Genomic DNA, 24,081 nt, shown 5'->3' on the forward strand with positions numbered 1-24,081 from the left:
GGAAGAGGAAGCTCTTCAGTATTTATATCTTTAACTCTTTAATACTTTAATCCGCATCTTTAATTTTTTGTCAGGACGTTGACCAAGTGTCTGTACTTTGTTCAATATTTATATAATTGTGTATTATCGGTGCAAACATCTGCGAAAACTAAGTTGACCACTGGAGGGAGCTAGAGTCAAATTATCTTTGATTTGTCTTACACAGGGCATGGAGGCTTAAGTAGTATGATGTGGAAGAAACATGGATGTCAATTTCTTAAAATACAGTTTACATTCCTATTACAAAACCTGCATGGTGATAATTTGCCTACCAAGTATCGGTCTTAGTAGTCAAAGAGAAATACAATCGTCTTAGCTGCACGATTAGATCCTTTATAAAAAAATAAATAGAAATAGAAATAGCATGGGGGTACATTGAAATCGATTTGATCTGAAAAATAAATCAAAAATCAGAATACTGACAAATCAAGCAAAACTTTAAAACATTTTAATCTTGTGTATACATCGTCATTGAAGTGTTATGAACCAAATAAATCCCAGGATTATGATTACATTTAAGCAATAACTAAATATATCCCATCTGATGTTATATCTATAATACTGTCATAGCAAAGCCTTGTTATGTGGATCAGAGGAAACAGAAGGTGAGGACAGATGGCTTCATGTCTGCTACACAAGTAGGATGGGCCTCAAGTCTTATTCAAAGAATTCATTCACTTCAGCATGATTAAACGTTGACTTTTTAACACAAATGTGAAGTGTCACGCTGTGATTAACACCAGTCGTTTGTTAAGATTGCTGACCCACGTCATGAGATCCGAGATTAAGACCAGGTTCAATGCTACTCCGGATCATGGTTTGGTTTTCTTCTTGAGTCTCCTACTGAGCGACCTATTGAGGGTGGCTCTGTAGGTGATGCACGTGTCACTCTGCTACACTCCCCTCCCATGTGTCAGTCTGCTACACTCCTCTCACTCCTGGGACACGTGTCAGTCTGCTACACTCTCCTCTCACTCCTGGGACACGTGTCAGTCTGCTACACTCTCCTCTCACTCCTGGGACACGTGTCAGTCTGCTACACTCCCCTCTCACGTGTCACTCTGCTACGCTCCCCTCTCACTCCCCTCCCACGTGTCACTCTGCTAAGCTCACCTCTCACTCCCCTCCCACGTGTCCCTCTGCTAAGCTCACCTCTCACTCCCCTCCCACGTGTCACTCTGCTAAGCTCACCTCTCACTCCCCTCCCACGTGTCCCTCTGCTAAGCTCACCTCTCACTCCCCTCCCACGTGTCACTCTGCTAAGCTCACCTCTCACTCCCCTCCCACGTGTCACTCTGCTAAGCTCACCTCTCACTCCCCTCCCACGTGTCCCTCTGCTAAGCTCACCTCTCACTCCCCTCCCACGTGTCCCTCTGCTAAGCTCACCTCTCACTCCCCTCCCACGTGTCACTCTGCTAAGCTCACCTCTCACTCCCCTCCCTGGCCCGTAAGGGCGTTTCTGTCGCCTGCTCCCAGTTTACGGCCGTCCTCCAGTGGAGGACGGCCAGGAGGAGGGGGTGAAGACAGCCTCGAACCCTAACCCAGCCTCGAATCCCCTAACCCTAACCCAGCCTTGAATCCCCTAACCCTAACCTCTGAGCAGGTGTAAGAGGCGGTCCTGGTTACCACGGTTACCATGTTACCATAGTGCATCAACGGTTCCATGGGACGTGCACTTCATGGTGTTTCTCAAAGTAGTACAGATCATATTGGAACGCAATGTAAGCCTTATGGCCATTCTCACACCTAAAACACGGAAATTAGAGTTTCAAACATCAATGAAAGGTCCCTTTAACTCATAGGAAAAGCCTGCTATTGATTCTAGATATTGTTTTGTGGATTGAAGGAGGTAAGACGAGTACTAAACTAGTCCTCTGAGGGTCTTACAGTAGAGACGTATACTGTAGGGCGCTGTACGTTACGCTGCCTGCCTATTAAAGCCTCTCATGCCTTTGGGGGTCCTCCCCACTCCGCCACACAGAGGAACCTCCAGAGAAGAGCCAAAACTGGACATGAGGAACAGCACTTGGTAATGTCTCGTAAAAACGAGCCCATTACAAAAAGACAGTCTTTAATCTTTCTCCAGGCTGTTTATATACCCGTCTGTGTGACTGTGTTCCTGTAGGCTTAACTGCTAGATTTTAGTTTTGAAATGTAAAGAAATATACCTATTTATTTTTGCATTTGATCCTTTATAATGTCTTGCAATAGCTACTTCGATCAGTAAAGAAATACATTCTGCTGCTGTGGATAATCTACCGGCGCATGCCAGAGAAATCCTCGCCCTAGCCCCGCTAACCCACTAACCATAACCCCCTACTTACCCCAACCACCTAGCCAAAATATACTAACCCTGACCTACTAACCCTAACCCTCTACCAACCCCAACCCACTACTAACCCTAACCTACTAACCATAACCCACTAATCCTTATACCCACTAACCATAACCCACTAACCATAACCCACTAATCCTTACCTACTAACCCTAACCCACTAACCATAACCCACTACCTGTAACCCAAACCATTACCCACTAACCCTAACCCACTAACCATTACCCACTAACCATAACCCACTAACCCTAACCCACTAACCCTAAACTAGTAACCCTCACCCCTATGCTAATGCTACATATTAATGTTTATAACTCCTAAATGAACGGACCTTTCTGAGAAGTGTTACCGATTAACTGAGGAGAAACAAGAGTGATGTTTTTAAAGCCTGGATAATGAAGTATCAAGGGCCCGGACCAGATGGGGGTCCAGTGGCCCCCGTCACAGCGCTGCACTCTTTGAGCTGAGGGGCTCCTCCCACAGTGATGGAGGCGTCCTCTGTCACCTCCCCCAGGATCTCTGGTGCGTACTGAAGCTGCTCCACACATCTTCCTCCGCTGTCCTTCCAAGGAAGCCTGACCGCTTTAGGGTCCCAGCTGCCTCACGACTCTCTTCCATTCTCTCTCTCTCTTCCATTCTCTCTCTCCATCCCTCTCCCTCTCCCTCTCCCTCTCTTTCTCTCTCTCTCTCTCTCTCTCTCTCTCTCTCTCTCAGATGTTCTCCAGAACATCAGTAGGAACGAAGCCTCTCTTCTTTCCGCTGGCCACCTTGATGAAGCCGCTCTGCTCCACCTCGCTGCTCACACAGATCTAGAGGGAGTAGAAGAGACACGATGTGAGGGCAGCCCTGACGCCTTCCTCCTCATCCACATGTTGGAGACACGTGTGTAATGTCTCTGATCGCCTGGTGTGTGTTATAGCATTGTTCTGTTTCTAGAACCAGCCAGGGTCTGCAGGGAGGGACTGGAAGGAGCTGCTCACTGACTGATGAATGAACCTTTTTGTAAGTATCTGCCCACAACCTCAAGGCAGACCGGGTATCACACCAAAACCTCAAACCAAACCAAGTATCAAACCAAATATATAAATATATGCAGTATATATTTAGGTAAGACTCACAGAGGAAGGTTCCTACCTGTCCCTCCTTGAGAGTGATCTGTCCCTGCTCCTTGCAGCCGATGAAGGTCCTGCTGCACCTGAACACGGAGTCCCCAGCCCCCACCTGCTGTGCGTAGGCAGCCGGGAAGAAGCCCACCCGGTCCTCGATCACTCCCTGAACAAAGAAACGTCACGTCATTAATAATGCAGACCATGAGCTCCTCTATTTTTACATGCCATGATCTAGATAGCAACGTGTCGCTCTGTAGCGACAGACCATCGATGCTCCAGCCTCAGCACTCATCTGTTTGGCGCGCACTCTGGGCTAACAACAAAACATTAAGACATCTTCATGGTTTCTCAGCCGGTCTGCGGAGCCTCCGATTGGCCCTTTTGTATCCTCATTTATCAGTTCCCCTGTCACCCACAGCTGATCCTCTGTGAGGATCAGCCTGCTCACAGGGCATTGGACCAGGGAGAGGGAGAGGCTAAAGCATCCTGAGCCAAGCTTGATGAAGCGTGTTCAGTTGAGTAATGAGTAACATGCCTTCCACCAGTCGTCGTTGGAGTCATCAGCCAGTAGAATCCGGTCTCCTGGTCTGTGAAGCACAAAAACCTCATTCAGTTTTATGATACTTTTCTTTTACTTGAGAAGTGGTGAAGGGGACATTCTTCTTTCTTTATAGGCAAGGCGTCCTGTTAGTTTGGTTTTATACGTTCAGTGGAGCGTCTCTCTCCCGGACATCAGCACCCTTGGATTCAACCTGACTGTCATGATTACAAACATCTGCTCAAAGCCACAGCCTCTGCCACCACTCAGAGACCACCTCTGAGTGGAGACGCCTCAGGTCTAGTTAACGGTTTAGACTTTCCCCCGGGCAAATGGATCACAGGGCGGAGATATTTCAGAGCGGGCAGCGGGGGGAAGGGTTGGGGTCAGAGGTCAGAGGAGGTGTGAGGTCAGAGGAGGTCAGATGAGTAGTGAGGAGGTGTGAGGTCAGAGAAGATGTGAGGTCAGAGGAGGTGAGAGGAGGTGTGAGGTCAGAGAAGGTGTGAGGTCGGAGGAGGTCTGAGGAGGTGTTAGGTCAGAGGGGAGTGAGGTTAGAGGAGGTGTGAGGTCAGAGGAGGTGTGAGGTCTGAGGAGGTGTTAGGTCAGAGGAGGTGTTAGGTCAGAGGAGGAGTGAGGTCAGAGGAGGAGTGAGGTCAGAGGAGGAGTGAGGTTAGAGGAGATGTGAGTAGGTGTGAGATGCTAACTCACTTGGCATCGACCAATTCCCTCAATATCTTTTCTTATCTTTATTCTGCTTTTGTTTATGATACATTTTAACCTGGAACTGAAACCCAAACACTGAGTGGAGGTTTGATTAGAGGATTACTATCTATGAGAACACTTTGGGGGTGGATGTCCTACACAAACACTGTCTGCTTTCTAAAGGAAGTTCGTTATGATTGATGAAGGATGTTTCGGCTTGAGATGTTTCTATTGGGAGTGAGGAGATCTCTCCTACCATGAGATAGAGGTCCTCCAGGACCTATTGGGCTTGAGGTGACACATGGTTTCTATCTGGCCAATCATGGCCTCCCAAGAGCAGAAGGTAGTGAGTAGGACGCCCGCTAAATGGAGTTTGTTTCAAGGAGCTGATAACTATGATGGCATCTCCAGAGAGGAAGGGAAATATGTTGTGGGCTCAGAGAACTGAAGACATCAAAGCAGATTGACACATTTGGCTCCAACACAGGAGAAATCATGGTTGGAGGTCAACTGAATGAAGGTAGTTTGAAGGGTTATCTATAGCTACCTTATCAGGATGAATGACGAGATATTTATAACCTGTCAGGTGCTTGCAATCAGGACATGAATTATATTTATAAACCCACCCTTCAAAAAGGAAGTTAATTAGATAATTAGGTGAATCTATTCGTGGCAACGTTGTCCTCACTAGTTGACTGAATAAAGTTGTGATTACCCCCAGGATGGAGTTCTGTCTTCTTAGACAGACGAGGAAAGAAGTTTTTTTTACATATATATATATATATATATATATATATATCTCTTTCAGCAATAACATCAATTGTAAAAAGACTTCCATTATTGCTAATTTGGTGCCATCATGGTGACTGATCTGTTTGAGATCATTTACTGTCCGGTCAATAGCAGACATCTCATCTCATGCACCCCACTTCGCTTCACTTATTTCAAAGCTTCAAGGAATAGACAGATTTAGAGACCCTTAGTTCGTATTTGTGTGTGTCTGCGTGTGTGTGTGTGTGTGTGTGTGTGTGCGTGCGCACGTGCGTGCTTGCGTGTGCGTGCGTGTGTGTGTGTGCGTGTGTGTGTTTGACCTCATCTCCAGGTCGTGGAGGTCCAGAGGGGTGAAGCTGAACAGCGCCACATAGGTGTTCAGCTGGAGAACGTCCTTCTGCAGCGCCAGTCTCTCCTGCTCCTAGAGGACACACACACACACACACACACACACACACACACACACACACACACACACACACACACACACACACACACACACACACACACACACACACACACACACACACACACACACACACAGACTTTTATGAGTATGATCTTTCCACTTTCCTCTGTGTTCTTGCATGAATTGGTTCTTTTTGCTCTTCTTTTCGTTGATGTGTTTCTTACCAGATTCTGAAACTTCCCTTCTGTCTCGTATCGCTCTGAGCCGTTCGCCAGGACTCTGAAGACTGAGGAGAAAACAAAATCTAGATCTAGACCCACTTTCATCACTGGGCCTAGACCTAGACCCGCCCTCATCACTGGGCCTAGACCTAGACCCGCCCTCATCACTAGGCCTAGACCTAGACCCACCCTCATCACTGGGCCTAGACATAGACCCACCCTCATCACTGGGCCTTGACCTAGACCCACCCTCATAACTGGGCCTGGACCTAGACCCACCCTCATCACTGGGCCTAGACCTAGACCCACCCTCATCACTGGGCCTAGACCTAGACCCACCCTCATCACTGGGCCTGGACCTAGACCCACCCTCATCACTGGGCCTGGACCTAGACCCACCCTCATCACTGGGCCTGGACCTAGACCCACCCTCATCACTGGGCCTAGACCCACCCTCATCACTGGGCCTGGACCTAGACCCACCCTCATCACTGGGCTCCCTGGACGGGTTGCAGCCGCTGCTGTGGCCTGCTGTTTCCTCAGGGCAAGCGTCATACTGGTCCAAGTCAGTGGTCTGAAACAGAACACATACACACAAACACACAAACACACAAACACACCTCAAACTTGGGCTCAAACGCGTTTCACACGCAAAACCAAAGGTAGTATTGATGGCGAGTAAAGAAGACAAAATGTTGTTGTTTCACCCCCCCCAGCGTCTCCCACAGCCTCCCCCAAAAGTCTCACCCCCTAGCACCCCTTGAGATGGCGCGCTAGGGTGGGGCCAGTCCAAAGAGTCGTAAAGAGAAAGGAATTGCTCCACTGACATCACCCGTTCAGTGTCCTGAATGCACTTTATTAGAGACGCTATGAACCTAATGTAGCCTAACATAACACAGAACATAGAACATATAGAACATAGAACATATTTAATGAAGAACATAGAACCTAATGTAGCCCACCTACTAGAAAATGCTTTACTCAACTATTTTGATATGAATGGAAAACTTTCTTTTAACACAACGCAAAACTTAAACAATACCCCTGATCATGTAACACAGTAATAATAATGATATTCCAATGACCAGAATCTGACCGAGCTTCTGAGAGACGAGTCTGAGCCGCTGGGCCTCTTGGCCTTCTGGGCCAGAGACGTGGCCATCCTGAGGGCCTCGTACACCGGGTCCACCTTGTTGCCGCACGCTGAGGAGAACCAGAGGACACAGAGTCTTAGGGACCGTATCAGAGACTTAGGGGCCGTATCACACCAAAGATTTAGGGATCTTATCACACGAGAGACTTATGGACCGTATCACAGAGAGGCTTAGGGACCGTATCAGACAGAGACTTAGGGACCGTATCAGACAGAGACTTAGGGATCGTATCACACAGAGACTTAGGGAGCGTATCACACAGAGACTTAGGGACCGTATCAAACCAGAAACGTAGGGACAGTATCAGAGACTTTAGGGACCGTATCACACAAGAGACTTAGGGACCGTATCCCACCAGAGACGTAGGGACCTTATCAGAGACTTAGGGATCGTATCACACAGAGACATATCGACCATGTATGACACCAGAGACTTAGGGATCGTATCACACCAGAGACTTAGGGATCGTGTATCCTTGAGTTGAATGGTATTCTTAATCAAACAGCGTTTAGTGATCAACTCTACATTGTGTCCTACTCAGTAGAAATTACAATTTACAACTATGTACCACTTGGTTAAAAGGATGGAGAGATGTTTTACCGATAGGCATGACTTCTTTGATGCATCCGAACTGTTCCTGGATCAGCAAAGGGGAGCTGTAGTAGCGGCGGAAGCCTTTGGGCTGACAGGGGGAGAGGAGAGAAGTGTCAGTGGAACAGCACTGAAGGTCACAGCACTGAAGGTCACAGCACCGAAGGTCACAGCACCGAAGGTCACAGCACCGAAGGTCACAGCACCGAAGGTCACAGCACTGAATTCACAGCCCCAAAGGCCTGCTCTTCTCAATGTGCACAGCTGAATCACTGGTTCTGTTTGGAAAACCACTAGACTGGGATAGCAAAAAATAATGTGTAATCACAATGCATGCAGATTAAAAAGTGACAACCAAAACAAATTTAAGCTTGAGTGAAATTTTGCCAAGTTATAATCGTAATGCAATACGACTCATACTCTGTTCTGCTTTATATTTGTAATCTTACAGAACCATGCATCAGATTGCTCACAAAGGAATTTCAGAAGCGGCCCAAATATTTCTCCCAGAGTTTATCCAGACACACAATTTAGGACAGATCAAATTACTGTGTGAGTTACTATTATTATCTTGTGATTGGAAGATTAGGCCTATTGCTCCCACAGAGCATTGCATAGTAGCAACATGCTACACGTTAGCACATACTCTATTGCTCCCACAGAGCATTGAATAGTAGCAACATTCTACACATTAGCACATGCACTATTGCTCCCACAGAGCATCACATAATAGCAACATGCTACACGTTAGCACATGCTCTATTCTCATTTGCACAGCTGAAACATCTATGTTTTATTATTTTTCAGTTGTTTCAGTTGTTGGCGGCAGTGTGTCCTGGTTTATGTTTTCCTGTCCAGTGAGGGGTTGTTGTGTATTGAGGTTCAACTCGACCCCAGGGGCCACTAAACGTCCTTGTCTCGCTCTCTAGGTCCCAACGCAGCGGAGAAACACTTCCCTCTAGGGGTCAGCCTCCTCCAGTTCTTCAGAGACAAGGTCTCTCTGAAGAAGTCCTGTAACTCGTCCACCTCTTCCATACCTAGCTCTTTAATAACGTGTTTCAGAACACGCGGTCGGTCGCTGATACAAGCCACTGCCTCACTGAGAATCAGGAGCTACTAAGCAGCCAACATTAGGGACGTCAACGGCAGATATTTCACAGATGATCGTATTGTGGTGATTTATGAAATCCAAATACACAGATGATAAACTAAAAGTTGTTTTGGCCAAGAGAAACAGGCTTGAGAAGTAGTGTGCGAGTTGAAACCCTAATTTAGAGTTGTATCCTCTGGGGAGGCTTCCTGTTTTATGCGTGACCTTTCAACTTATTTTCCACTGAGCTGATCCTATCTCTCCAAGCAGGGAGTCTTCAAGCTCGGTAAAACTGAGTTATGAGTCACGGTAGAACAGGCAAGAGTTACCATGAAACACAGGGAGGGACGTCCTGGCCATCTCTCTGTGTTTAATGTCAGCATGGAACATTCAAATCACTCTTTTCATGGAGGAAAACATGAAGTAGAATTGTATCAGATTGTATCAGTGTACAACTCTCTGTGTCTACTGAGTCCAGCCTTCTCCATGTTAGGGTGATGTTGACTCTCTCCAAGTCATTACAAAAGATAAGCGATGGAAACGCCTGGCATCCAGAACATATCCAAAGGAAGCAAGACCTTGGCAGCGCGATTCAAAGGAGGATTAGTCTTTGTTTCTCAGTAACGCACGCACGTGCGTATGTGCTGCATGCGTTTGTGTGGTTGTTATTTGCTTGCATATGTGTGCGATTGCCAATGTGTGTTCGACTTAAAGTCCCGTCGTGGTCGTACATAAAGACAAAACCTAAACTGGTGCTGGCCAGTTCTCTGGTCTGTAATGGGAGATGGCAAAATGACGAGTGGTTTTTGGCACATCCATTCATGACCACTTCCCCCCTGGAAAAACAGCCAGCCTCCAGCCTGCACAGCCTGACCCACTCATCACCAGCCCCCTCACTGCTACGCCCACAAACTGTGTGTATGTGTGTGTGTGTGTGTGTGTGTGTGTGTGTGTGTGTGTGTGTGAACGAGAGGTGGAAAAAGAGAGAGAGGGCGAGAGAGAGGGAGAAGGAGAGCGGTACAAGGAGTGGGGCGTTGTGTGTTATGCCAAGTCTTAATCACATCAGTAACCAATCTCAATAATCATCCCGTTATAATGATGACAGACCATAATTCAGTATATAAAGCACAGATTGATCATAGCTGATGAGCAGCAAAAGGTTTTCAGTTGAGGTTTTTCTTTATCTACAACCGGGATCATGTTGTTGACTGAGATATTACACATCCCACACAGATCCTCCAGAGACATCTCCTTCCATTGACTTCTCTGAATAAGATGAATCATCTCCAAACGGTCTACAATAGTCTAATCTACAAAACAGTGGATGACTCTATGCCGGACGTGTGTGGCCCTTTATGTCTTCTATCTAAAAGCCTTCTAGTCCATATGTCTTCTAGCTGAAAGCTTTCTAGTCCATTATATCTTCTGGCTAAAAGCCTTGTAGTAAAAGCCTTCTAGTCCTTCATGTCTTCTAGCTAAAAACCTTCTAGTAAAAGCCTTCTTTTTCTTCATGTCTTCTAACTAAAAGCCTCCTAGTAAAAGCCTTCTAGTCTTTCATGTCTTCTAGCTAAAAGCCTTCTAGCCCTGCGTGTTACACAGCGTCTGTAGGGCAGGACAGAGCACCTGGTGCCTGTTTAGTCTACCGATCTTATTCTACCTTCATAGACTGTTTTCTATCTGTGTTATCTATATGTGTTATCTATGAATGATCTATGAGTGATCGATTAATGATCTATGGATGATCTTTGAATGATCTATTGATGATCTATGAATGATCTATTGATGATCTATGAATGATCTATTGATGATCTATGCTCTCTGTCGGTCTAACCTGCTGGCCGTGAGGCCGTTCTTCATGCTGGTTCACGGAGGCCCCTGGATAGAAGTTCTTAACACAGCAGTCCCACTCAGCACTGGCACTTTACACTTTAGGATGAAGACGACGGCCAGATCACTCGTGATGATGTGCCGGCTTTATATTCAGTTTATATTCAGTCACTAACAAACAGAACCACAAATAGGCTAACTATTTTCAGAGGTAGGGGAATAATAAATAGCAGCAATTAAGCGTAGTGTCTGAAACGGCGCCATCCCACGCATCTTCTGTGGTTCTACCGCAGTAGGCATTCACCATCTGTCCCCCATGTGTGTGAACCCTGTGTGTGTGTGTGTGTGTGTGTGTGTGTGTGGGGGCGGCCTGGGGGCGTCCCCAGGCAGCGTGGAGGGTGGGGGGGGGGGGGTCTTACCAGCTTGCCCTGACAGCGCTGTCGCCCCACACCGTGCTCACACTTATGGTGCAGGCTCATCTTGCAGGCTTTGCAACGCAGGCCGTGCTTGGCTGTGTTCCCCGCCAGGAATACCACATGCTTGGCCGTCGTTCCTAATGGAGAAACACACACACACACACACACACACACACACACACACACACATAGACATGTAAGGTTAGCGTACGCCGAGAAATACAGTACAAACACGCCCACAGACTTATGTAAAGAAAAACTAAATAAATATTATGGTCCCGTTGAGGGGTGTTGATGATGGACTGTAGAGGAATGCACAAGTGAGTCACAACCCGTACCCAGTCTGTTTTAAACAGTCAAAGGACACAAAGATAATAAGGAACGATTTGAAAACAAAGAAGGCCTGAATTTACATTTAGAAGATGCTTTTATCAATAGCGACTTGCAGCTATTCATACACACACTGATGGCGGAGTCAACCACAAAAGGAGACGGCCAGCTCCTCGGGAGCACTTAGGGTGAGGCTTCTCGCTCAGGGATACCTTGAAACTCAGCGTGGGGGAGCCGGGGAATCGAACTAGCGACCTTCTGGTTACAAGTCACCCCGCTGAGCTAAGCCGACCATCCGTAGATAACATCTGGTCTCCACAGCTCACAGAAGGAATGTCAAATCTATACTAAAGCAGAACTGCTGGTTATCGACCCTATCAAACCATTGATTGTTCAAATCCATTATTCCTAACGATCACATTAACCTGATCACAATACTTCGGTCAATCATCTTCTACATCACATGACTCCATCAACTTTCTATTGAACATAGGATATATCTGCTTCACAACTGACGCCTCCTCACACCACGTCAAACCACACACATTAAACAAAGACAGACCTGAGGTGTGTGTGTGTGTGTGTGTGTGTGTGTGTGTGTGTGTGTGTGTGTGTGTGTGTGTGTGTGTGTGTGTGTGTGTGTGTGTGTGTGTGTGTGTGTGTGTGTGTGTCTGTGTGTGTGTGTGTGTGTGTGTGTGCCCGTGTGTGTGTGTGTGCCCATGTGTGTGCGTGTGTGGACGGCCAATGTGTTATGAGTTTTAAATTGCCATAGCGGAGGAAGTTGACATGATGGACTGAGATAAATATACAGTGGAAGGATAGCGAGACAGACAGGCAGACTTGGTGACATAGATCACAGTAGAGAGAGACCTCAGTGTTGTGATTGGTTGCTGTCTGGCAGCTCACAGCCCCCGGTGATTCATTGATGAACCAATGAGCATGGGCCCTGCTGTGACCCGGTCTCTCTGTGTGACCCGGTCTCTCTGTGTGACCCGGTCTCTCTGTGTGACCCGGTCTCTCTGTGTGACCCGTTCTCTTGCTGTGGCTCTCCCTCTTTCCACTCTAAAATGTGGACGCGTGAAGAATTAATTGATCTACTGGTCTGGAGGGTAGGATTGGTCTGTAGGACTGGTCTGTAGTGGTAGGACTGGCCTGTAGGACTGGCCTTTAGGAATGGTCTGTAGAGGTAGGACTGGTCTGTAGTGGTAGGACTGGCCTGTAGGACTGGCCTTTAGGAATGGTCTGTAGTGGTAGGACTGGTCTGTAGTGGTAGGACTGGTCTGTAGGACTGATCTGTAGGACTGGTATGCAGTGGTTGGACTTGTCTGTAGGACTGGTCTGTAATGGTTGGAGTGGTCTGTAGCACTGGTCTGTAGGACTGGTCCGTACTGGTGAGACTGGTATGTAGGACCTTTCTGTAGTGGTAGGACTGGTCTGTAGGATTAGTCTCTGGGACTGGTCTGTACTGGTCTGGAGGGTAGGACTGGTCTGTAGAACTGGTCAGTAGGACTGGTCTGTACTGGTCTGGAGACGTGTTTCTGTTCAACCTCTGGTTTATTTTTGTCTCACTGACAGAACTTTACATTCGGGTCGTGACACAATGTGGACAATGTGGAAGATTATAAACAAAAAAACAGCACAGGATGTTGAAGTCAGACAACATCCAATGTGTTCCTCTGGAGCACAAGACCAAACCCGAAGGACTGGGGTTAACCCAAACCCTACAGCTTTGTGTTCTGTAGAGAGGGAAACACAGGGTTAACACTAACCCTACAGCTCTGTGTTCTACAGAGAGGTAAACACACAGCACTGGGGTTAACCCTAACCCTTAAACTCTGTGTAATACAGAGAGCTAAACACCATAACTACCCTCCACACACACAACTCATACAACAGTTTTTTGTATGAGAAAAAACAGGGATATAATGTTGCTCTGTGAAATGTGTTACTATGAAAGTGTTAAAGTCATTTGGTTAAACGCCATGACCCAATCAAGTTACAACAATCTAATTCCATGCGTGAAAAAGTTATTAAAGCGCAACATAATTATGATCAACACAGGATGAAATGTTCCGATTGCTTAGGAACGTCTTTAGCTACGGTTAGAATGTAAATGTTGGCGCAGACTTCATGTCCAAATCTGTGATAAACACATGCAGAGGGTCAGCTGGCTTCATGGTGTTGTGATGCAATCCTACTGAGAATTATTAGAAAAACGCTGATTTGAACATGATATGAAAAGGGCAGAAGTTTGTCCTGCAAAGAACTTTCCTCAAGAAACCGCATACAGTGAATTCATCCCCAGGAAGGATTAGCATCATTTAACTGTGATGCAACTCAATTAAGGTCAACCTGCTTTTCTGGAAACTGACTCACTCACTTCCAAGCACCAACCTGGAAAACACATTTCACGAGTTGTTTTCCAGCAGAAAGCCAGGAATCAAACCTTGTGAATCACAGAGCATTCAAACGAGTGGAGGGTTAAAACCTCTACCTCTCTATGGCATGCATTTAGTAAGGATACTTAATATTTAAAACTTCATGCATTTAGTAAGAATACTTAATACATGAATTTATCATTAGGAAAATGAATGTGGTTCTGGTTGCTCATAATAGATGACACTTCATTTCAAACAGAAGTTTCAATGTAAATAGACAAGATTTGTGGCAGTAATAAGATATGTATATTAGTTGAATACTCCAAATACTCTTAGGTGACGTCTTCAACTTCAGGAATTAATAAAATACATATTCTCTCTGTCTAATCTGGTAAATAAAACATAGTGCTGTAGCTATCATCTAGGTACGTGTCGAACCCTATGAGAGAAATGCATTATGGTTAAATTAAGTTCCCACTTTGCTATTTCATCTTCCGTAGTTCATATATTTTCCTTGCTTAACCCTTTTATTTAATTTGATCATCAGATTTCTCATAATTTGTCAAACAAAGTTTTTGATAAGCCTAGATTAGGGTATATTTACGTTTATTTAGGATTTTACATCAATTATCTTTGAGGTACAAGACCTATAGATGCGTTAGTGTACTGGTCTGTTCTCTATGTGTACTGGGAGCACTACTGTACTGGTTCCAGAGTCTGACCCAAAAGCCTGACCATGGATCAATGGATCCCAATGATCTTGATTCCCTGCATGCCGGGTCAAACGTGTGCACATGACGACAATATTGTGCTTGTGACCACAATGTTGTGCACGTGAGCACAATGTTGTGCACGTGAACACAATGTTGTGCACGTGAACACAATGTTGTGCACGTGAGCACAATGTTGTGCACGTGACGAATATGTTGTACACGTGACCACAATGTTGTGCACGTGAAGACAATGTTGTGCACGTATGATCCTGGCAAAGAGTTCACTCACGTCTCACTCTCGGGCCGAGAGCAGAGAATAGAGAACAGAGAACAGAGCGGGGGTCCTCACCTACGAGAACAGAGAACAGAGTGGGGGTCCTCACCTACGAGAACAGAGTGGGGGTCCTCACCCACGAGAACAGAGAACAGAGTGGGGGTCCTCACCCACGAGAACAGAGAACAGAGCGGGGGTCCTCACCTACGAGAACAGAGAACAGAGTGGGGGTCCTCACCTACGAGAACAGAGAACTGAGTGGAGGTCCTCACCTACGAGAACAGAGTGGGGGTCCTCACCTACGAGAACAGAGTGGGGGTCCTCACCCACGAGAACAGAGAACAGAGTGGGGGTCCTCACCCACGAGAACAGAGAACAGAGTGGGGGTCCTCACCCACGAGAACAGAGAACCGAGTGGGGGTCCTCACCTACGAGAACAGAGAACCGAGTGGAGGTCCTCACCTACGAGAACAGAGTGGGGGTCCTCACCCACGAGAACAGAGAACCGAGTGGAGGCCCTCACCTACGATCATGTGGTTGCAGACGTCGCAGAAGGTGGGCTTCTTGAAGATGTGCTCCATGAAGCAGTGGCCGGCGGCGTCCAACGTGTACGGGCTGCGTGACGACGGGGAGCGGGACGACGGAGGGGGGGCGGAGGGGATGGCGGGCGGGACGGGGGGGATGTGGTGGTGGGGGTTGTGGGGCGGGGCCAGGCTGTTGAGGTGGCTCGTGCTGCTGCTGACCTCCGACAGCAGCTCCGACTTGTGGTCTCCGCTGCTCCTGAAGAAGTTGTCGGCGCTCTTGCTGCGGACGCTCTTGGTTTTGAAAGACAGAGAGCGCTTCAGCCTCTGTAGCTAGGAAGGGGGGGGGGGTGAGAGGAGAAGAAGAGTGGGAGAAAGGTGAAGAAGGTTTATGAAGGAGAGGTGGAGCTGATGAGACATGCAGATTCAAAAGAGGGGCAGTGACGGGGAAATGCTTTGGATGTTTTTGGTGTGCTATGAAGATTAAGTCCAAATCGGTGATTTGGACTTAATAATTTGAAGTCTACTAAATTCCTATGCACAATATTCTTTAATGATCATCTGGTGTAATGCTTCATCTCTGCTGCACAGTTGTGGCTGACAAGAAGTCGATTGCTTACAGCGTGTCCTCATTCAGCAGGGGCCACATGGGGGCCCTAGGGCCACTTGGGGCCACATAAAAGCTGATGTGTTCTCAGAGCGCAGGACAATGGATCACATCAGGATAATCACTAAGATGCCAGGAGGTCACTGTTGTCCATCATTCGTCTCTATCTCATCACAACCTTCTTTATCATCATGTGGGACTGACCCCTCCTCATCTAACAGTTTAACGTTCCTCTCTATCTCATCAGTCCTCTCTCTCATATTGTAGTCCAGCGTTCCTCTCTACCTCCTCATGACCCTTCAGAGGTCATTGTTCTCCAGGGTTCCTCTCTATCTCATCATCACCCTTCAGAGGTCATTGTTCTCCAGGGTTCCTCTCTCTCATCATCACCCTTCAGAGGTCATTGTTCTACAGGGTTCCTCTCTATCTCCTCATCACCCTTAAGAGGTCATTGTTCTCCAGGGTTCCTCTCTATCTCATCATCACCCTTCAGAGGTCATTGTTCTCCAGGGTTCCTCTCTACCTCCTCATGACCCTTCAGAGGTCATTGTTGTCCAGGGTTCCTCTCTATCTCCTCATGACCCTTCAGAGGTCATTGTTCTCCAGGGCTCCACCCTTCAGAGGTAATTGTTCTCCAGGGTTCCTCTCTATCTCATCATCATCCTTCAGAGGTCGTTGTTTTCCATCGTTCCTCTCTATCTCATCATCACCCTTCTCTCTCATCATGTGGGCCTGACCCCTCCTCGTCTTACAGTTTAACGGTAATAGGCCATCATGCACTATGCATGCAAGTCATTCAGTAGTGCTTTGAGAACTTATTTCTTCCAGTAAAAGAGTCTGATTTGGTGTGACCAACATATACTCTTTCATGAGCAGTTCTAGTGTATACTTAAAATTAGTTTTTACTACAGTTAGTTATGATTATGATTCAGTTTGTTAGTTGTTAGGTTGGACATGAGCATGCAAAACTGTCATGGAGTAAGACAGTGTTTTAGCAGCGGCTATATGGAGTAAAACATTGTGTTTGTTGTGTGTTTGTGATGACGACAACTGATTGATTGGTCCATCCGACCAATCGATTTAGACCATTAGTTTACCCCCGAACACCCACGTCAACGCTCCATTTTAATGACCCGTCACAGCACAGGAAACAACGAGGATGAAGCAGCATCATACGATACAATCATATGATTGGGTATTTATTCCAAAAAGGATTGTATTGTTGTATATTGAGACAAATACTGGCGGTGAATCACTCACTTTAATTGGGTTTCCCTTGTGTTAATTTCAGTTGGTGACTCATTTTAGTATTTGATGGCATTCAAGTTGTCATTTCAAACCACTTTAACCTTGTACACATGCATAAACACAGCTTATGGCTCAGATACACAGCAGGCAACAAGAGGAACCCGCCTCAGATGGGAGCACATCTCACCTTCCGTTTCTGCTGCTCCGGCCTCAATGAGTTCTTTAAGGGACAAACACAGCATGATGGCAGAGGGCCAGGATGTAGAACATAAAGTACACTTAACATAAAGTACACTTAGCATAAAGTACCCTGCCTTAAAACACTGAACCGAAACGCATTACATATCATGTACAGCAGGCTGGTTACAACACCTGACGTCTGAAACAGATCATTATTCTCTCTCTCGTTCTCTGGCTTCACCAGGGCTTGTTCACCTGTTGTTCATCCAGGAGACCATTAGGACTTAAGGACCAGAGATATGTCTTAGTAGGACTCATGGCCAGGAACCACCCAGAGATATGTATTAGTAGGGCTGGTGGCCTGGAACCACCCAGTGATATGTTTTAGTAGGAATGATGAAGACCTGGAAACCACAGACAACTGGTACGGACAACCAGAAGAACAAAAGGTTCACCATGTCAGGGTCAAAGTCTTACTGTTCCTCGTTATAATGAAAGGTTCACCATGTCAGGGTCAAAGTCTTACTGTTCCTCGTTATAATGAAAGGTTCACCGTGTCAGGGTCAAATTCTTACTGTTCCTCGTTATAATAAAAGGTTCACCATGTCAGGGTCAAAGTCTTAATGTTCCTTTACAGAACGAAAGGTCACCATGTCAGGGTCAGACTCTTACGGTTTAATGAGCTTCATATCGTTTGTATCGCCTACTTTAATGGCTCACACTAGAGGTGTTTGTCTAAACTATATTTTAAGCCCAGGAACTTATATATCCTTCTCTGTGTGCCACACAAACGGGAAGAGTAGCAATATCACATTCCTCTTACAATAAAAAATAATATTAATAAATAATAAACTCATTCCAGAAACTGAACGTATTTCAGGCCTGGGTCTGCTCTCCTAGCTTGAGGCTCCTCCTCTCTATAGAGGAGGAACTCTATAGTGTCCTGGACTGATGCTCATGCTGTTACCTTAGTGACTTCTCTATAGATAGATATTGAGGTGCCGTGACTCTCCTAGCTTGAGGCTCCACCTCTCTATAGATAGAGGTGGAGGTGTCCTGGACTGATCCTCAGACTGTAACCTTGGTTACCTCTCTATAGAGAGATGGGGGTGTCATGGACAGATACTCAGACGGTTACCTTGGTTTCCTGGCTCTGAGAGACTACCGGTGAGGCAGGGGTCTCCTCTCCCTTCTCCGCACCCCCGCTGGGCTCCTCCATGCTCTCCGGAGGGATCATCCTAGAGAACCCAGAGCTGAGGTTCTCCTACTCGGTGAAGTACACAGAGCTGAGGTACTCCAGCTCGGTGGCTCCTCAGGAGGATCTAGGGAAAACAGAGCTGAGGTTCTGCTGCTTGGTTCTCAGCATGCAGGCTCGCCAATGAACCGATCCGCGAGCTTCAAATTCAGTGTTCAGCTTGTTTTAGTGATAACCTAAATCCATCTGAAGTCCTCCACAATCAAGAGCAAAAAAAAGACGACAGTCGAAAAGTTCCGAGGAGTCAAAATAAAATAATTACAGATTTTCTCCTATTTCAGAGTCTCGGTGTGAGTTCCGTTTTCTCGCGCGCTCAGCAGAAATCCGTCAAGAACTCCGTCGCGCTCTCAGCAGAACTCCGTCTCGCTCTCAGCGGAACTCCGTCTCGTTCTCAGCAAAACTCCTTCTCGCTCTCCGCGTCACGTCCGAACTGCTCGTCTCGTGCTCTCGTGCTCGTCTCGTGCTCTCCTGCTCGTCTCCTGCTCTCCTGCTCCGTCCGCTCGCGCTCGCGCTGAAGTCCAGACTCCAGCTGAGTCTTGTCTCGCGCTCGGCTCTGGGGCTGGGGGCTCACGTGGGCGGGAGATGGGATGGGGTCGTCCCTCTTCTGCTGGGAGACAGTACTGGGAGTGGTGGGAGATGGGGTTTGTTGCTGTCAAAGTACTGTGAGTGGTGGGAGGGGGGCGGGGGGGGGGGGGGGATTGTTGCTGTCACAGTTCTTGGAGAGGTGGGAGGTGGGGTGTGTTGTTGTCAAAGTAGTGGGAGTGATGATTGGAGGTTGGGTGTGGTGTTGTCACAGTAGTGGGAGTGATCGGAGGTGGGATATGTTGTCACAGAACTGGGAGTGGTGGGAGGTGGGATATGTTGTTGTCACAGTAGTGGGAAGGGTTTTTAATTTGATATGATATGAATGATATGGCAAATGGATGCCATTCTGACATGTCAGTAGGCTGTCGATGACAGACATGTCAGTAGGCTGTGGATGACAGACAGACATATCAGTAGGCTGATGACAGACAGACATGTCAGTAGGCTTCTGATGACAGACAGACATGTCAGTAGGCTGTCGATGACAGACATGTCAGAAGGCTGTTGATGATAGACAGACATGTCAGTATATAGGCTGATGACAGACAGACATGTCAGTAGGCTTCTGATGACAGACAGACAGACATGTCAGTAGGCTGTTCATGACAGACAGACAGACATGTCAGTAGTCTGTTGATAAAAGACATGTCAGTAGGCGGTTGATGACAGACATGTCAGTTGTCTATTGATGATAGACATGTCAGTAGGCTGTTGATGAAAGACAGACAGACATGTCAGTAGTCTGTTGATAACAGACATGTCAGTAGGCGGTTGATGACAGACATGTCAGTAGGCTGCTGATGACAGACAGACAGACATATCAGTAGGCTGTTGATGACAGACAGTCAGACATGTAAGTAGGCGGTTGATGACAGACAGACAGACATATCAGTAGTCTGTTGATGACAGACAGACAGACATGTCAGTAGGCTGTTGATGACAGATATGTCAGTAGGCTGTTGATGAAAGACAGACAGACATGTCAGTAGTCTGTTGATAACAGACATGTCAGTAGACTGTTGATGGGGGTGTTGGTGTACGTACTGATGTCTACGGTTACCCAGTACTTATTCCAGCCCAGTGGACCACTGCTGCCGCTGCCAGCTCCATGTTTGGGAACGTTTTGTGATTTAACTGTTTGTGTCGATGGGTTCCGGAAGTCACATGACGTGGCACAGCGACGCCCACTCATCATTAGCAGCTCTCTAACAAAGCTCCGTGAGAAAGAATGCTGATGGTCTGCATGTCTGCTGACTTTACATGGACATGATCTCATCTATGATTCAGTTATTGATTGATCTCATCTATGATTCAGTCATTGAATCATCTCATCTATGATTCAGTTATTGTTTGATCTCATCTAGGATTCAGTTAGTGATCTGGGTTCTTCTGATTGTTTTTATTTGTTGTTGTTGTTGCAGGATTTCTCTAGTAATCTCAGGAAACCAGGAGAGATCATTCTAAAAAATGGAGATTCCTCTATCACATTGAAACCCACTTTCTCGGTCACACTTGCGTCTGCCAAACTGCATGTTGTGTCTCTCTCCTTTGGGTTCTCCGCTGCTGGAACAAGACGTGGGTTAGGGGTAGTAAGTTATTATTAGACCTCGTCTCCTACTCAACATGCAGTTCACGTCGGGAAAGGAACCACAGTGGATTCCCGCTGTCTTCCTGCATGCGTGGAACACCTTGATCTTCATGTCTGTTGAAGGCTTTCGAGCAGACCAGGGAAACGCCTTCATATTGTATCTCTCAACCAATACTTAACAATAATAATATAACTGAAGAAGAGTTAGAAATGTAAGTGTCAAATATAAAGTCAGTTAAAACTCATTTTAAACATAAAGCATATGGCTGGCAGAAGATACATGGCTACAGAACTAGCCATCTCTGATCTACATCGTGGAGGCCTGTGGGAAATGTGGACATCAAGAAATTTACATGATTTCAACAGGATTGTCCTTTGGAGGTCGAGTTTATGAAAGCATCTTGGTGGCCGCAAGTAATTGTAATGAACACATAATGATTTAATTGAATGAATGATATCCTCAACGTAACAAATTATTTTGTGCTTTAGTATGGAACTGGCCCAGCACATTGGTTAATAAAGCTTCTTAAAGCTTAATGTTTCACATGTTTAACAACTCAACATATTCAGAGGTTATTTGGTCTGGAAAACCTTCATGTATGTCGTTGCCTTCTTGCTTAACATGTTGTTTCAGAGGAACGTTAGGTTGTTTCAGAGGAACAGCGGAACGTTCGGTGGTTTCAGAGGAACGTTAAGGAGTTGCAGAGGAACAGAAGAACGTTAGGTGGTTTCATAGGAACAGAGGAATTTTACATAGTTTCAGAGGAACCTTAGGTGGTTTCAGAGGAACGTTAGGTTGTTTCAGAGGAACGTTAGGTTGTTTCAGTGGAACGTTAAGGAGTTACAGAGGAACGGTAGGAGGTTCGAGAACAGAGGAATGTTAGATGGTTTCTGGGGAACGTTTGGTGTTTTCAGAGGAACAGATGAATGATAGATGTTTCAGAGGAACGAAAGGTGGTTTCAGTGGAACGTTAAGGAGTTTCAGAGACACGTTAGGTGGTTTCAGAGGAACAGAGGAACGTTAGGTTGTTTCAGAGGAACGTTAGGTCGTTCTGTCGCTTTATCAGGTTCCACATGTCGATTTGATGGCTCAACAATTTATGAATTATATTCAAACACACACACACACACACACACACACACACACACACACACACACACACACACACACACACACACACACCCAGCAGCAGCTGCATGTGTCACTCTAATGGGCAAATTAAATCCCAGAGAACCCAAGCTAATTAAGCTAACTTATAATGTGGGACGACGAATGGTCTCTGTAGGGGACATCATAATGACAAGTCTGTGTGTGTGTGTGTGTGTGTGTGTGTGTGTGTGTGTGTGTGTGTGTGTGTGTGTGTGTGTGTGTGTGTGTGTGTGTGTGTGTGTGTGTGTGTGTGTGTGTGTGTGTGTGTGTGAGAGCATTCCCACAATACTCCAATACTCAGGTTTGTTTGGGGCGGTTTGAAGATAAATTTAAACTTTTTGGGGAAGCTATGCTTTACTACCGCCCCTGAGCCCCACCATGAGCCTGTTCCCCCCAGCGTACCTCCAGGCTGCTCCTGCTCTACAGACCATCAGACACGGCCCTGAGCCCCACCATGAGCCTGTACCCCCCAGCGTACCTCCAGGCTGCTCCTGCTCCCCTGCTGGTCGTTGCGGGGGACAGCAGCAGGGACTAAGGAGCATTAGGGGCTATAAACAGACCGACAGCAGCCAGCGGCTGGCCTCCCGCTCTGCTCTGCAAAGGCCACCTCCTCTCACAGGGGATCAGTAAGCGCCGGTGTTCAGGTCTATCAACCATGCACAGGGAACATTGGATTAACATTTAAAAAAACATATGGGAAAATGATCCATTATCCACCTGCCACCTTTAAGTGTGCGCAGGACTTGTTGTGGTGTTCTTATCAAACTCATTTGTTTGTGGAGAATGAACATCTTCAGAAAGAAACAACAGTTGTTTTGTCTCTTCAGAATATAGCTCTCTATATTTTAGCACACCATTTCCCTCTTCTTGTCCTCTGTTTGAGCGGGTGTTTTAATTAGGTTACGAGCGTTGAACTGTCCAAAAACAGACCAAACCGTGATCAAGGGGAGGGAAGGACTGATGTTTTATTTTTTGAATGTTTGAATTGTAATATCTTTTTGGAAGCATATTAACTTTAGCTTTTATTTCAGTAGCCCAGGATCTTGTAAACATTTGGGGCAAACGTAATAAAGGCGTCTAAACCGAGGGCTAAACCTGACGTTCTCCGTATTGAAGAGGTGACGCTGGGCTGCACATGAGGGAAGCAAGGGAAGGACAGCAGAGATAGGAGCTGATGGTGAGGGTTAGGGTTAGGGTCCGCTCTGTTACAGCCAACCTCAGGGGTCTGTAGAAGGCCTCACTACGTCAAAAGGGTTCTTGTTGAGAGATCAACCTTGTTTTGCCGACTTAAAACCGCGTGCCGTACATTGTGTTGTTCCTTTCCTGGACATCGGCAACCAACCCACGACATTGATGGTTAGAATGTCGACCAAAACAAGACTTTGACGATATATGTCCTCATGCAAGACTTTTTGGCAGCACTGATACACCTTGTCTATGACCACTGAATTTAAACATCTAGATGCTACAATACATAAATCTAATCCCATGTTCTGTTCTGATCAATTGAACACTAATACCATTCCACACCAAAACCGTGACAAGATGGATCCAAATCTCGCATATATTAGTTGAAGGACAAGTTGAAGTGGATCTGAGTAGATAGGGCCTCCACGTGTTGGTGCCACTTACCGATCAGACGCCACGTTTTAAAGGAACAGTAATAACAGCAGACCGACGCTGGAAAGCCTTAAAATAGAAACAATTGAATGGATTGAACAGCAGGCCCTCTTCTGAGCTCCTCGCCTTGCGTGAGTCATAAGTGCTGGTTGTGTGCACCAGATGACGTGGGTGGAGGTGTGGGTGGAGACGGAGGTGTCCTGGGTGAAGCAGCTGAGACTGAGTGCTGATGGCGTTCCCCCCCCCCCTTGCCGTCCACTTAGATTCAGCAGTGGTTATTCTTGGTTGTTGCTATTATAAAAATGCACCCGTGGAGCTCTGTTTAACCCCTTCCTCACTAGGCCTGTTTATCTGTTTTCTTCTTCTAATAACCCTAAGTAAATCTAGTCTATCTCCAGAACTGCAAGGGCTGTAATGTGTAATCTGGATC

The 24,081-nt window shown here is 46.5% G+C and overlaps 1 protein-coding gene across 5 annotated transcripts; it reads right to left on the reverse strand.

The window, feature by feature from the left end:
- Nucleotides 1-470: 470 nt before the first annotated feature.
- On the reverse strand, nt 471-19,348 carry stac (SH3 and cysteine rich domain). 5 transcript variants are annotated; one of them, XM_030356574.1, is made up of 12 exons: nt 18,592-19,348; nt 17,461-17,493; nt 15,421-15,751; nt 11,206-11,339; nt 7,879-7,960; nt 7,221-7,327; nt 6,608-6,698; nt 6,128-6,189; nt 5,815-5,909; nt 4,019-4,070; nt 3,509-3,646; nt 471-3,183 (listed from the first exon to the last, which is right to left on the reverse strand). In XM_030356574.1, exons 1-12 carry the CDS (start codon nt 18,688-18,690, stop codon nt 3,085-3,087), a joined length of 1,323 nt encoding a protein of 440 aa, XP_030212434.1. In that variant the 5' UTR covers nt 18,691-19,348; the 3' UTR covers nt 471-3,084. The 5 variants fall into 5 exon arrangements, with proteins under 5 accessions (XP_030212434.1, XP_030212433.1, XP_030212432.1 ...); XM_030356573.1 differs by having other exon boundaries at nt 5,815-5,915; nt 15,421-15,745; nt 18,592-19,347; XM_030356572.1 differs by having other exon boundaries at nt 5,815-5,915; nt 18,592-19,347.
- Between the last annotated feature and the right edge of the window lie 4,733 nt (nt 19,349-24,081).

This window comes from Gadus morhua, chromosome 5, assembly GCF_902167405.1.
Source record: "Gadus morhua chromosome 5, gadMor3.0, whole genome shotgun sequence".
In the NCBI taxonomy this organism is placed as follows: domain Eukaryota; kingdom Metazoa; phylum Chordata; class Actinopteri; order Gadiformes; family Gadidae; genus Gadus; species Gadus morhua.